This window comes from Trichomycterus rosablanca, chromosome 6 (assembly GCF_030014385.1).
Source record: "Trichomycterus rosablanca isolate fTriRos1 chromosome 6, fTriRos1.hap1, whole genome shotgun sequence".
Lineage (NCBI taxonomy): Eukaryota > Metazoa > Chordata > Actinopteri > Siluriformes > Trichomycteridae > Trichomycterus > Trichomycterus rosablanca.
The window spans coordinates 52083686-52098695 of NC_085993.1; the positions used below are offsets into that span (position 1 = coordinate 52083686).

At 41.7% G+C, this 15010-nt stretch overlaps 2 protein-coding genes across 3 annotated transcripts in view; one reads left to right on the forward strand and one right to left on the reverse strand.

Moving 5' to 3' along the window:
- dlg1a (discs large MAGUK scaffold protein 1a) overlaps positions 1-5431 on the reverse strand; it is a 68605-nt gene extending 63174 nt beyond the window's left edge. Inside the window, exon 1 of the mRNA XM_062998061.1 lies at positions 5172-5431. Within this exon, the coding sequence (XP_062854131.1) occupies positions 5172-5273 (102 nt within the window). The 5' untranslated portion in view covers positions 5274-5431. The remainder of the gene's footprint in view (positions 1-5171) is intronic.
- A 2266-nt stretch (positions 5432-7697) lies between these two features.
- The window catches only part of LOC134317252 (NACHT, LRR and PYD domains-containing protein 12-like), a 34781-nt gene continuing 27468 nt past the window's right edge, over positions 7698-15010 (forward strand). For both annotated transcript variants that reach the window (XM_062998049.1, XM_062998050.1), the window contains exons 1-2: positions 7698-7776; positions 12167-12238. In XM_062998049.1, coding sequence (XP_062854119.1) covers positions 12189-12238 — 50 coding nt within the window. In that variant the 5' untranslated portion in view covers positions 7698-7776; positions 12167-12188. The remainder of the gene's footprint in view (positions 7777-12166; positions 12239-15010) is intronic.

Below are 15010 nucleotides of genomic sequence, written 5' to 3' on the forward strand. Positions count from 1 at the left end.
TGATCCACTCATACCAGCACAACACACACTAACACACCACCACCATGTCAGTGTCACTGCAGTGCTGAGAATCATCCACCACCTAAATAATACCTGCTCTGTGGGGGTCCTGTGGAGAATACTGTATGTAGAGTAACAGATGGACTACAGTCAGTAATTGTAGAACTACAAAGTGCTTCTATATGGTAAGTGGAGCTGATAAAATGGACAGTGAGTAGAAACAAGGAGGTGGTTTTAATGTTATGGCTGATCAGTGTACACCCACACTTGGAGTACTTTCTAGTAGCTCCAGGTGACCAGAGTGCACGTCTTCCGACTTGCTGGAGGAAACCGGAGCACCCGAAGGAAACCCACAAGGACACAGGGAGAACATGCAAACTCCACACAGAAAGGACCCTGGCCACTCAACATATTGGAATCAAACCCAGGTCCTTGTACAATGACAATGAGGCCACGCCGCCACTTCATAACACAACACATTATTTAAATATTAAATATAATCTGTGATGACGTCGGCGTATAAGACAAAAGTTTTAAGTACTTCAGCAAGTCGAAGAATCTCTGAAGACTAAAGTAAATTCTCCTTCTACTGAATCACCGTGGTAATTCTTATCTCTCCTCCTCGGTGGATAAGCGACCGCTGCTAATTTAGCAATTTTTAACAATTACCTGGAACCCCGTTTTTCATTTCACTTCATCTGATAGTTTAATCATTTAATTAAGAATCCACGGTGAGAGAAATCAGGCTGAATGATCAGTTCCTCGCTCTGGCCTCCAGAAGAGTCCAGCAATTTATCAGAACCTGAAGAGAAGCAGAAACGTGCTTCTTTATCAGTTTATTTCAGTTATTCTTCTTATTTTATCACAAAACTGCTTCCTGCCTTAATGAGCATTTAATTGGTTATTCAATTATCGTCTGACATGTGGGTGAAGCAGCGGTCTATTACGCTATCCCATGACCGCTCAGATCCACACTTAACATCAGCGGTGCTACCGGTCAGCCAGGAGTCTACACACACAACTGATGGTCGAATCCCTGCGATGGATCAGCACCCACAGTCTTGTAGTAAGGCTTCCTAGACAAGTAGATGATAGTACAAGTCCAGCAAGGTTATGGTCAGGTGTCCCAATACTTTAGTCCATATAGTGTAACTGGGATAGAATTAACCCTGTATCATACAGAAAGTTACAGGAGAAACAAACAAATTGTGTTTATATTTTATACTATTAAAAGGGCCGTTATGCAAATGATCATCTTCAAAATTATCAATACAAATATTTGAGCTGCCGCGATTGGTCGACCTAGTCAATGACGTCGACGCATTTAAGTCAATGGATCGTTTTAAAACTATGTTTATAAATGATCTTTTTTCATTTCTACGACGTCTCCGTTCATATAAGCGTTCATATAATTCCCTCAGCTCTACTCGCTGTGTGCAGGACCTCAGTCGTATCTGGTCCGGTCACTGGTCGGCGGCATTAAGCTCCGTCTTAAAAAACATCGTCTGCAGCCGTCAGAGGACGATTGTAGAGCTTTCAAAGAGAAGATCAAAGTTTTGCACGACCCAAATCATCCAAAGTTTGGTGAAACTTAAAACTGGTACAAAACTAAAAGCTGGTTTGGTCACTGTGTAAAGCTTTGATGGTACCACAGCAGCACCAGCACCATGTCACACGTCTATATTGTTTCATTACGCTTCTTAATCGTGGAGATCTTGGAATAGCGTATTTCTTAGTGAGTTCAGTTAGACCGCCGTGCACTTTGAAGCACATAAAGCTTCTCATGTGAATGCGCCGGAGCACTCACCACCGTGTTTACATGGTTTAGAATGTGAAGTAAGTGTTGAGTGAATGTGGAGGTTAGAATCTGGGCTCATTCTGTCGTTACTGTACGTCGGACTTAATGAGACGTGGCTACATCTATTTTATTTCTGCTATAAGCTGAAGCACGTTGCTGTGTGTACAGAACACCATGAACACGAGCTGCACTGTGTTTAATATGGAGCACCTGAGAATGTGATGATATGAACATAAACCCTGTTTACATTTAGTTCTGTGTTAGATTATTATGCTGTACAGTTTAGTGCTCAAATAAAAGAAGCTTAAATGAAATTCTGAATGAATCGTTTAGATGAATCGACTAATTGATAAAACAGTCTGTAGATTAATTGATAGAAAAATAGTCGTTAGTGGCAGCCCTACTAACGTGCAAGTCTAAATCTCAGCAGAGCCCCAGACTACAGATTAAACAGATTAAATTAGATTAAAATATCATTAAAATTTTGTAAACCACCTCAGTGTCGAGCATCGTCTCTCAGGCCTCTTTTCTATACACTAACCCCCCAGTAAACATCAGCAGCATCTCTATACGTGCATCTGTATAAATGATACACACAAGCAACTGCAACACGTCCACATTTTAACATGTGCAGGAAAAAAACCCTTAAAGCTGAAACACGACGTTTCCTAAAGATCTGCTTCTGCTGAACCGAAAATCTTCCAGTTCATTTAATTATGGGACGAACGTCCTCGTATAGAATTATTCACGCTGGGGTAGCAGATGATACGTCAAGGTCAGCGAGAGCCTGCAGGAACCTCAATCAAGAGCACCGAATGAGCTGTTTCAGGGCTTATGGGAAAGTACACCAGAAGCAAAATATTATAGAATAAGGAAAGGCTGAGAGTCTCTGATGAGTAAAGATGATCAGAGGATCCAGTTTGTCCACAAATGTGTGAGAAAATGATTGAAATGTTTTAAAACAATGAACCTCAAAGAAAGATCAGAAGGGATTTGCATGTTCTCCCTCTACAGTGCAGAATATCATTAAACCATTCATGGAATCAGGAGGAATTTCAGTGTGTAAAGGTGGAGGGTGCAGCTTAATCTGAACGCTCGTGATCTTCCATCCCTCAGACGGCGCCGCATCAAGAACCTCCACTCAACACCAGCTGATAGAACCACATGGGTGAGGGATTAGTTTATCAAACCTTTATCAGCTCTACAATACAGAGTTACTGCACTAATCATACTTAACACTTTACTGTGCAAACAAGAAGCCTCATGTTAACCATGTCCAGAAGCGGCGTCCACTTCTCTGGGCTCGGAGGCATCTAGGATGGACCATCACACAGTGGAAACGTGTATTGTGGTCAGATGAATCAGCATTCCAGGTCTTTTTTGGAATAAATGGACGCCGTGTGCTCCCGACCAAAGACAAAAAAAGGCCCATCCAGTCTGTCATAGTTTGGGCCTGTGTCAGTTACCAGGGTGTATCATGGTATGGGGGCGTGTCAGTTACCAGGGTGTATCATGGTATGGGGGCGTGTCAGTTACCAGGGTGTGTCATGGTATGGGGGTGTGTCAGTACCAGGGTGTATCATGGTATGGGGTGTGTCAGTTACCAGGGTGTATCATGGTATGGGGGTGTGTCAGTACCAGGATCTGTCATGGTATGGGGGTGTGTCAGTACCAGGGTGTATCATGGTATGGGGGTGTGTCAGTACCAGGGTGTGTCATGGTATGGAGGTGTATCAGTACCAGGGTGTGTCATGGTATGGGGGTGTGTCAGTACCAGGGTGTATCATGGTATGGGGGTGTGTCAGTACCAGGGTGTATCATGGTATGGGGGTGTGTCAGTACCATAAAAAGCTGACTGGGATTGAAATGTTTAGAACGTTTCAGTGGGAAATATAATTGGTATTAAAATGATTAATACTTTTATATTTATTTATAGTAGCTGAATGACTGTAGTTTGGGCTCGTGCAGTCACATGTTTGCTTCCCCCTTATATAATGCACCATTGTTTTTATCCCCAGATGCCCTCTGACCCAGTCTAGTACACCACACGTCCAGAAGCATTTGGACAACTCTGCTCATCCAGCTCCTAAACTACTGGCATTAATACTGACAGCTACTCCTCCGTGTAGACTGTTCACATGGGTTTGGAGTGTGACCATGGGTATTTGTGCCTATTTGCTTAAGCAAGCATTTTTGACGAGAAGGCCTGGCTCACACTCAGTCTAATTCATCCCAGGATGCATAAAAAGGGCTTCAGAAAGGTTTGCATCCCCCCACCATATGCACATCTCCAAAAAAGCAGGTTGGCATACTAGCACACACCTCTTACAACAGGAACAATCAAGCAGGGTCGGATTTGTTTGTTTATGAGGATTTTAATGTCATGTTTTACACTTTGGTTACATTCATGACACAAGGTTCTATCAAACGCAGTCATGGACAATTTAGTGTCTCCAGTTCACCTCATTTGCACGTCTTTGGGCTGTGGGAGGAAACCGGAGCACCCGGAGGAAACTCACGCAGACGTGGGGAGAACATGCAAACTCCACACAGAAAGGACCTGGACCGCCCCGCCTGGGGATCGAACCCAGGACCTTCTTGCTGTGAGGCGACACGGAGCAGGGTCGGATTCCTGCAGAGAGCTCAGGCTTTTGCGTTCCTCTTCACTTCGACTGGGCAGTAGGAGATTCAGGGCAGTCAGCTCCTGTCTGTAGAGGGTCTGACCAGGCCAGTAGCACCATGGTAAGTCTGAAGCTTCACAGCACATCAGTCAGAGTACTGCTGGCTTCCTTTTGCACAGTTAGAAACCCCTACACGTTCAAAACAAGACATTTCAGTCCCTGTAAACAAAGGGTTAATCGAGGGTAAAGAATTGGGACTTTTGCATCCTCCCATGGTGCACAGAAGAGGGATAAGGGTGCATAATGGAACACCCAGAGGACTGGACAGTTACTTCAAGTTACTACAGGAACTCTCTTTTGTACTGGCAAGTCTACACCATTGCATCTCGTGTTTTGCAGATAACACAGTTAAAAAGTCCTTTTAATTTCACTCTCACACTTCTGGCGAGTTCTTACATCTGATGTTTACTTACTGGCATGTCTGCCAAGACAGAATCATATGCATGTACACTTGGTTTACTTCAGACATCCAGCAAAGCAGAGCTCAGTGACAAAGCTGAAGCTCAGCATCTAAAAACCATCTCATGCATGAAGAATCAGTGCCGGACTTTACTTGTACTGTTAGGCTGAACGAGTCCTTATAAAAGTCATTCCATATTTGTTACGATCCCAGAATTTATGCAAAAGGAAAAAAACATCAAAGAAAAAACAAAGAATCTGTTAAAAACCCCAAACATTTCGATCATTCCTACCTTGCATCCGAACATGAGCGAGACGGTGCTGCCGGTGCATGCTACTTTGCAGTGGCACAACATTGGCGAGACAAAATCCAAGTTTTTGATGCTGGGAGACATGCTCCCTGCGCCCGGGCACTCCGATCAAAGATCAGACAGGTTCCAGCTGGGGGCTCCCTCGCGTGCTGCCCGCCACCCGATCCTGGCACGCGCCCTCATCTCTCGGCTCGGCGCACGCCGGCCTCAGCGGACGGGAGGAGTGATGAGCCGAGCGGGGAGCTCCGGAGCGGCCATGCTGACCGTGGAGAACCCTGGAGCTGTGAGGGAAGATGATGGGCGGGAGGATTAAAGAGGAGACGATGGACGAGCTCAGTCTCTCGAAGGCTTTACTGTGTGCACAGAGAGGACGGGATGGGATCCTGCCACTGACCGTCCAGAGAGAGAGAGGGGGAGAGGGGGAGAGGGGGAGAGGGAGAGGGGGAGAGGGAGAGGGAGAGGGGGAGAGAGAGAGAGAGAGAGAGAGAGAGAGAGAGAGAGAGAGATGGAGGGAAAGAAAAAAAAGAAAGAAAATATGATGCACCAGATTTTCTCTGGAGATGCTCGAGCAGAATTCCTGGGTGCATCAGATTTAGACTTTAGACTCCTCTGTACTAAGCACCAAGCTGAACTGAGCTAGGGCTGCAGCTATGGATTATATTTGTAATGGAGTATTTTATCGATTATTCTATCGATTAATTGAGTAATCAGATAAGAAATACTTTTGCTTTAATAAAGAGCAAAAATAAATACATAAAAGATTAAATAAGACGCGTCTCTTAAAACAAACTGCACATTTTTATTCCTGCATACAGGACAGTTTAATGAGAACATTACTGAAATGCAAAATTGAATACATCAAAAATAAATCTAATTACTTTAGAAATGTAAACAGGCACCTAAAACTAAAGCATAAATAATAATAAGCAATATTACATGAACATCGCCTCTAATTTGTGCAACTTTCAGACCTGCTCAGGCAGAACATAAAGCTTTAATATTTAGTCGGGAGGTTTTGTGGTGTTTGTAGGAGGTTGTGTCAGGATTGTATCTCTAGATGAGGTAGATCTGGTGTGTGTGTGTGTGTGTGTGTGTGTGTGTGATGGTTGTGATGAAGGAAAGTAAACGTATCATCACGACCCTTCATATTTTCTCTCCCTCTCCATTCTGCAGTCCACGCTATCAAATCTCGGCTGTGTTTCAAATCACACTTTCATACTGAACAGTACACAGGAGCTCACCGCGTGTACAGAAACGTAGTATTAACTGAACCGTAGGTGAAAAGTACCAGGATTAAGTTCTGTTTAAGTGTGAGATTTGGGACGCAGCCCTCGGCTTCTTCACGTTACCTGACCACACACAGCGTGAACGTGATGTGAAGGTGAAAGTCCGTGTGAAACACCGTGAGCTGTATATAGGTGTACAGATTAAACCAGGCCTCGATGCGGAAAATCTGAATAGATGATTTTTAGTCATCAAATTCTTCTAGTTTCTCGAGGAATCGTTTCAGCCCTAAGCTGAGCAATAAAACTAACTTACTAACCTATTAGCATCTCATTTTTAAAAACATGTTCTAATATAGTTTCAGCAGATCTGTATCTTTGGACTGTTGATTCCTTGATTCCCTGGGAACACATAACCCCCATACTGCAAAATCTTCACTGGCTCCCTGTTCAATACCGAGTACAATAAAAAATTCTACTCTTGGTTTATGAATCTCTACACGGTCTGGCCCCCAGTTATCTTTCTGCCTTGCTCACGCCATACTGTCCTGCACGTTCACTCCGGTCTGCTGATGCCCATTTACTGTCTGTTCCATTAACCAGACTTCGCTCATTTGGTGAACGAGCTTTTAGTGTGGCAGGTCCTAAATTATGGAACTCTTTGCCACTTTCCCTGCGCATAAGCTCATCACTATCTGTTTTTAAGAAGCACTTGAAAACTTATCTTTTTAGGACTGCGTTCCATAGTTTATAGTTTTTATCTTAACCCCGGTGCTCTTTTTATTCCTGGTCTCTTAATCTTTTTTTTCTATTTTATTTTAAAGTTCTTATTTTATTTTATTTCCTTTTATACTTGATTCTCTGGCCTGTTGTGCTGTTCTGTGTTCCCTGTATTAATCTGTTATAATGTACCTTATTGGCTGTCATTTGTTTTGTTTTTGATCATATTTGTATTGTACAGTGTCCTTGGGTGACCTGAAAGGCGCTTATAAATAAAATTCTATTATTATTATTATTATTATTGAACTAGAGTAAAGAAAGGTCCACTGTTGAAGCTTATCTATATAAGAGATTCTGCTAATGTAAGAACTCGGCATTGGCACCGGTTAGCTGGACACCATCTAGCGAGCACAATTGGCCGTCCCTGCAGCAGAGACATTTCTGCTAGGGCGAGGTGTGTGTGTGTGTGTGTGTGTGTGTGTGTGTGTGCATGACGAAACTGCACTACATTACATTTACTGCACTTCCTTGTTTACACTTAAAGCACGCACTGTACTTTCATTTTAACGCAAGGACTCAAACAGTATCTGAATTTATTTCCTAATCTATACGCATTAAAGTTTCAATGATTTTCCATGACACAGGTAAGTAGTTTTAGAGCACTTACTTTACGGTTTAATCTCTTATTCTGTAAAAAAAAAAAAAGTAAAAATAAAATGGTCAAAGCACATCATTAATCCTGTTGATATGAAACTGTAATTGTAGTGTGTTGATTGTTTTCATTTGCTGATGAAAATGTGAAATGAGAATGTACAACGTCAGGCTAGGTACAAAATATCTATTCTGCATGTTAAACTAGTTTTAGTCTTAAAACTTATGTTCATGTTTCTTACTGTCATTTTAAGCTGTTTTTTATTTACTAAATCACAATATCTTGTATGCCTTTCACTTTAAGGTAAACATTGTGTGTGTGTGTGTGTTTATTAGTATTATAACGTCATGTTTTACACTTTGGTTACATTCATGACAGGACGGTAGTTACTCATTACACAAGATTCATCAGTTCACAAGGTTACATCAAACACAGTCATGGGCAATTTAGTGTCTCCAATTCACCTCACTTGCATGTTTTTGTACTGTTGGGAGGAAACCGGAGCACCCGGAGGAAACCCACACGGACACGGGGAGAACATGCAAACTCCACACAGATCAAAGCCAGGACCTTCTATGAGGTGACCGTGCCACTCGTGTGAGAGTACTCTGATGCTTGCTCTTCTCTGTCAACAACATTAATGCAATATAACACTTGAGCTCGTGTGTTATCATGAATAAAGTAACAGCGGTGATTTGACTGCTGAACGCTACCTCGAGTGTTCCCTTGCTCTTATACTACAGCTTTTACAAAAAAAGGAAACAAAATAAAAAGTAGTTTTAAAACTAATCAGCTGTTGCTATGCAAGGGTAACAATTCCCTCACCAGCCCTTTAACTAAAGGCATCCGGTTTGTGTGTAATACTACTACTGAGTAATGTTAGTTTGAAAAAAAGTGCAAATGAAAGAAAGAAAGATAAAAGAAAAAAAGTACAAATATGATTTATTAAGCACTAAAGAGAGAACTGTGTAATTTATAATGTATTTATTTACACTTCAGTATAGTCTACAGTTAAAAAATAAAAGGACGCTCTGTGGTTGCTCTGCAGGAAACAACAGCATGTGACAAACCCACCAAACCTGCTCTGTCTTACAGGAAGTTCCCTTTAAACTTGCTTATCTCGTTTGTTTATATAACCGTCACGTTTCAAGTAACTTACAACCCAGTCTAGATCAGACAGCAACACAAAGTAAAACAATCAGTGATTGAAAAAAACAAATGAGCAATTGTAGTGGTAGTGTGATGACCATTTTTATTTGCCTGTGAAATTGTAAAATGAGTATGTATAATGTACAGTAGACCCCTGAGAGAGAGAGAGAGAGAGAGAGAGAGAGAGAGAGAGAGAGAGAGAGAGAGAGAGAGAGAGAGAGAGAGACGCTCGGAGTCAACTTGTTCGTGACGTCATGTGTTTCGCGAATTTCGGTTCATAATCCAAAATTTGTTCGTACGTTAAGTTGTAAAAGATCGTTCATAACCCGAAATGTTCATATGGTAAACAGTTCATAACTCAAGGGTCTACTGTATTTCTTATGGGAAAATAGGTTTAACTAACAAACATTTTGACTTAAGAACAGCCCCTCGAAACCAATTACATTCATATATATATACACACAGTGAGCAAACATTCGGACAGCAGACGGTGTTTTTTCGGTGTTTTCTTTATATTTTGTATAATTCTATATTAAAATGTCCCCAAATAAGGTGCAGAGGAAGCGCAGTGGTGAGAAAATGAACAAATCTATTACATTATGTTGTGTTGTATAATTACTCCTGCCAGTGGGTGTCACTGTGTATCAGACAGAGGGGACAGTGAGTGAGAGAGAAGAAGGAAATCGGCTCAGTAAAGTATTCTTTCTTTAGTGCAATTACACCTACAGCATACAACACTACTGAAATAAAGAAGAAATAATAGAGAAATATGAGTTATTGTTTCTTGTAGATACATTTTATATAAAAGAAGGAAATGTATTATGGTGTATGGTACAGCACACGTACTGTACTGAAATGTGATGTGTGTTTATGTACAGTACTACTGTGTATTGTTGTTTATTATTGTTTATTACAGTATTATCTATTCTATAATTTAAGATTTAAGGGAAATATACTAATATTTATAACAAAAAAGAGCATTTAATACAATAAAAAGGTTAGGTAAGGGGGGGTCTGGCACGAATTAATTCTATTAACATTATTTCTTATGGGAAAAACAGGTTTAACTAACAAACATTTTAACTTAAGAACAGCCCTTCAGAACCAATTACATTCATAAGTCAAGGGTCGACTGTATCCTTCCACAGTACAAAAATGTGCAGTCAAATTAGAGCTACTAAAATTGCCCTGTGGTTTGTGTGTGTGTCCTGACTGGGGCGTTTCCCACCTGTTGCTGTGTGCAGTTAGAAATAAAAGGTTGTTCTGCAAAACAAAAACAACAGCATGTGATGAAGCTACATGCGCATCAAGATTACATTTCTAACTCCACTTCCTTGTTTAGACTTAAAGCCCTCTCTGTACTTTCTCTTTAACATGAGGATTTATAACAAGTGCTGCAAAGCACAGTAGCTGAATTTATTTCCTGATCTAAACACATTATAGTTTCCAAGGTATATACTTAAACCCTTTAACCCTATCTAAAGGTAAGTAGTTTTAGTGCACTTACTTTATGGTTGATTCTCTTTTTCTGTAAGAAAATACAATTTTACAGGCAAAATAAAATGCTCAAAGCACGTCATTAATCCTGGAGTTGATATGAAACTGTAATTGTGTGTTGATCGTTTTCATTTGCTGATGAAAATGTGAAATGAGGATGTACAACGTCAGTCGAATGTTGAATATTAAACTAACTTTGCTACAGATTGAGATTTGATGTGAGCTACAGGCTAAGTATAAAATATTTATTCTGCATGTTAAACTAGTTTTAGTCTTAATACTTATGTTCATGTTTCTTACTGTCATTTTAAGCTGTTTTCTATTTACTAAATCACAATATCTTGTATGCCTTTCACTTTAAGGTAAACATTGTGTGTGTGTGTGTCAACAACATTAATGCAATATAACACTTGAGCTCGTGTGTTATCATGAATAAAGTAACAGCGGTGATTTGACTGCTGAACGCTACCTCGAGTGTTCCCTTGCTCTTATACTACAGCTTTTACAAAAAAAGGAAACAAAATAAAAAGTAGTTTTAAAACTAATCAGCTGTTGCTATGCAAGGGTAACAATTCCCTCACCAGCCCTTTAACTAAAGGCATCCGGTTTGTGTGTAATACTACTACTGAGTAATGTTAGTTTGAAGAGCAAACACGTGGAGATGAAAGAAAAAAAGTACAAATATGATTTATTAAGCCCTAAAGACAGAATTGTGTAATTTATAATGTATTTATGTTAATCTGTACACTTCAGTTCAAAAACAAAATGGTTCTCTGTGGTTGCTCTGCAGGAAAAAACAGCATGTGACAAACCCACCAAACCTGCTCTGTCTTACAGGAAGTTCCCTTTAAACATGCTCTTCTTTATCTCGTTTGTTTATATAACCTTCACGTTTCAATTGACTTACGACCCGTGCCAGACCTCCCAAACCCCCCCTTACCCCTAACCTCTCTAATGTCTTAAATGCTCTTTTTTGTTATAAATACAAGAATATTTTATCTTAAATAATACATTCCTGTAATAAACAATAATAAACAACAATACACAGTAGTACTGTACATAAACACACATCACATTTCAGTACAGTACGTGTGCTGCACCATACACCATAATACATTTCCTTCTTTATATATAAACTGTATCTACCAGAAACAACAATAACTCTCATATTTCTCTATTATTTCCTTCTTTATTTCAGTAGTGTTGTATTTTGTAGGTGTAATTGCACTAAAGGAAGAATACTTTACTGAGCCGAGTTCCTTCTTCTCTCTCACTCACTGTCCCCTCTGTCTGATACACAGTGACACCTACTGACAGGAGTAATTATACAACATCATATAGTAATAGATTTGTTCATTTTCTCACCACTGCGCTTCCTCTGCACCTTATTTTAATATAGAAGTTTACAAAATATAAAGAAAACACCGAAAAAACACTGTCCGCTGTCTGAATGTTCGCTCACTGTATATATAGTGAGTCAACTTGTTCGTGACGTCACGTGTTTTGCGAATTTTGGTTCGTAATCCGAAATTTGTTCATACGTTAAGTTGAAAAAAATCGCTCCATTGTACTGTATATGTAAACGACTGTTGTATATATTTAAGTATCAGTCATCCACACACTTATCTGTTCACTTAAATCTGTGAGCGGTTTAGTGCATGCTTTTGGAAAAAAACTTATGCAGTCACAGGGAGAATATGTTAAACTCTACTGTTACTTCACATGTGTGTATGCAGGATTACAGCTGGAATCAATAAAATGGCCTTCAAAATGAGTGATCCTCGAAAACTGGACATAACGGTCGAGAGGTGAGAGAAGAGGATAATAAAATTAACTTGACATTTACCAGTACTAGATTAACACATAGATTAGATTAGATTCAACTTTATTGTCATTACACATGTACAAGTACAAGGCAACGAAATGCAGTTTAGCATCTATCCAGAAGTGCAATAAGCAGAAAGTGCAGAGTAAACAGTAATTATGATATACATTATTTACAGTGGGTAAATAGCAGTGGTATAAACAGGATCTATAAACTATACTATAAACAAGATATGTAGCTGAAAAACAATATACATATTAAGGTGCACATTAATATTAAGCTGCTATGCAGGTTAAAGTGATTAAGGTGCTATGGACACGATCAAGCAACGAGTACGTAAAAACATAATAAACAGATGTATACAGTATATATGAGATTTATGTACAAATGAGGTATGTACCATTAAAATACAAAGCGGAAAAAGGATAAAAATGATCATGTTTGTAGTGTGTTTGTTAACGGGGGACAGAGTTCAATATGGAGACAGCTCTGGGGAAAAAGCTGTTCCTCAATCTAGTAGTCCTCGTCCGGAGGCTCCTGAAGCGCCTGCCAGAGGGCAGAAGGGCAAATAGTCTGTGTGCAGGGTGGGAGGAGTCCTTAAGAATGCTGTGAGCTCGACGCAGACAGCGTTTCCTCTGGACATCCTCAATGGGTGGAAGTGGAGTCCCTGTGATGCGCTGGGCCATTTTCACCACTCGTTGCAGAGCCTTGCGGTTCGCAACAGTGCAGTTCCCATACCAGACTGTGATACTGCTGGTCAGGATACTTCCTATTGCACAGTGGTAAAAGTTCACCAGGATGGCCGTGTTCAGACAGATGGTGTTTCCTGAGTGTCCTCAGGAAGAAGAGGCGCTGGTGAGCCTTCTTGGCCAAGCTGGAGGTGTTGGTGGTCCAGGACAGGTCCTCCGAAATGTGGGTCCCCAAAAACTTGAAGCTGGAGACACGTTTAACAGCTATTCCGTCTATGTGGATGGGGTCATGCGTGCCTCTTCCTTCCCTCCTGAAGTCCACGATGAGCTCTTTGGTTTTGTTGTTGTTGAGGAGCAGGTTGTTGTTCTCACACCATGTGGCCAGATTCTGTACCTCCTCCCTGTAGGCTGTCTCATCGTTGTTACTGATGAGTCCAATCACCGTGGTGTCGTCAGCAAACTTAATGATGGAGTTGGATCCATGCACAGGCCTGCAGTCGTGGGTGAAAAGGGAGTAGAGGAATGGGCTCAGCACACAGCCCTGTGGTACGCCTGTATTGAGTGAGATGGTGATGGAGTAGGTGTGTCCTGACCTAACATGCTGAGGTCTGTTGGTAAGAAAGTCCATAATCCAGTGACAAAGGGAGGTGTTAATACCCAGATCTCCAAGTTTTGTGACTAACTTGGAAGGGATTACAGTATTAAATGCTGAGCTGAAGTCAACAAACAGCATTCGTGCGTATGTGTTGCTATTGTCCAGATGTGTAAGCACAGAGTGCAGCGCCATGGAGACTGCGTCCTCTGTACACCTATTGCTGCGGTATGCAAACTGATGTGGGTCCAGTGTGGGTGGGAGACAGTTCTTCAGGTGTGCCAGGACCAGTCGCTCGAAGCACTTCATAACAATGGGTGTGAGTGCTACAGGGCGGTAGTCATTCAGGCACGTCGGGCTGGAGTGTTTCGGCACTGGTACGATGGAGGTGGATTTGAAGCATGTAGGTACAGTTGCCTGGGCGAGGGACAGGTTGAAAATGTCCGTAAAAATTCCAGTCAGCTGCTCCGCACATGCTCTCAGCGCTCGCCCGGGAATGCCGTCTGGACCAGCAGCTTTGCGTGCGTTGATCTGGCTCAGTGCAGTGTAGACGTCTGTGGAGGAGAGTGAGAGGGGCTGGTGGTCTGCAGAGAGTCTGGTCTGGGTAGCCGTCTCCCTGTTGTCTCGGTCAAAGCGAGCATAAAAGTCATTTAGCTCATTCAGAAAGGAGACATCTGTAGTTACCGGGATGGAGTTGCTGGGCTTGTAGTTGCTGATGACCTGGATGCCCTGCCACATGCGTCGGGGGTCGGAGTTGAAGTGTTCCTCAACCTTTAGCTTGTAGCAGTGCTTGGCCTTTTTGATGCCCCTCCTCAGGTTCGCCCTGGATGTGCTGTAGGCCTGTGCGTCACCTGTTCTGAAGGCGATGTTGCGGGCTTTCAGCAGAAGACGCACCTCCTTATTCATCCATGGCTTCTGATTTGGGTACGTGGTGATCTGTTTCTGTGTGGTAACACTGTCAGTGGTGGTTTTGATATAATCCAGCACAGAGGAGGTGTAAGTGTCGATACCCGTGTGAGAGCCACAAGTAGCCTGTGAAGCAAACATACTCCAGTCCGTGTGTTAGAACCTGTCCTGAAGTACAGCGTCTGTCCCCGCTGGGCACACCTTGATGGTTGATGGCTTCACACGTTGGATAAGTGGAGAGTACTTAGGAATGAGAAACAAAGAAAGATGGTCTGACTGTCCCAGGTGGGGGAGGGGGGTCGCAGTGTAAGCTCCAGCAATGTTTGTATAAACATGATCCAGAGTTTTGTTTCCTCTTGTATTTCAGGAAACATGCTGGTGGGATTTTGGGAGCACTGTCTAAGTTTGAGTGATTAAAATCACCTGCAACTATAAATGCAGCCTCTGGGTGCGCAGTCTGCTGTTTGCTGATGGCTGAATAAAGTTTGTTTATAGCAAGCCTAGCATTAGCATCCGGGGGGATATAGGCTGCGGTTATAATAGTAGAAGTGAACTCCCTAGGCAGATA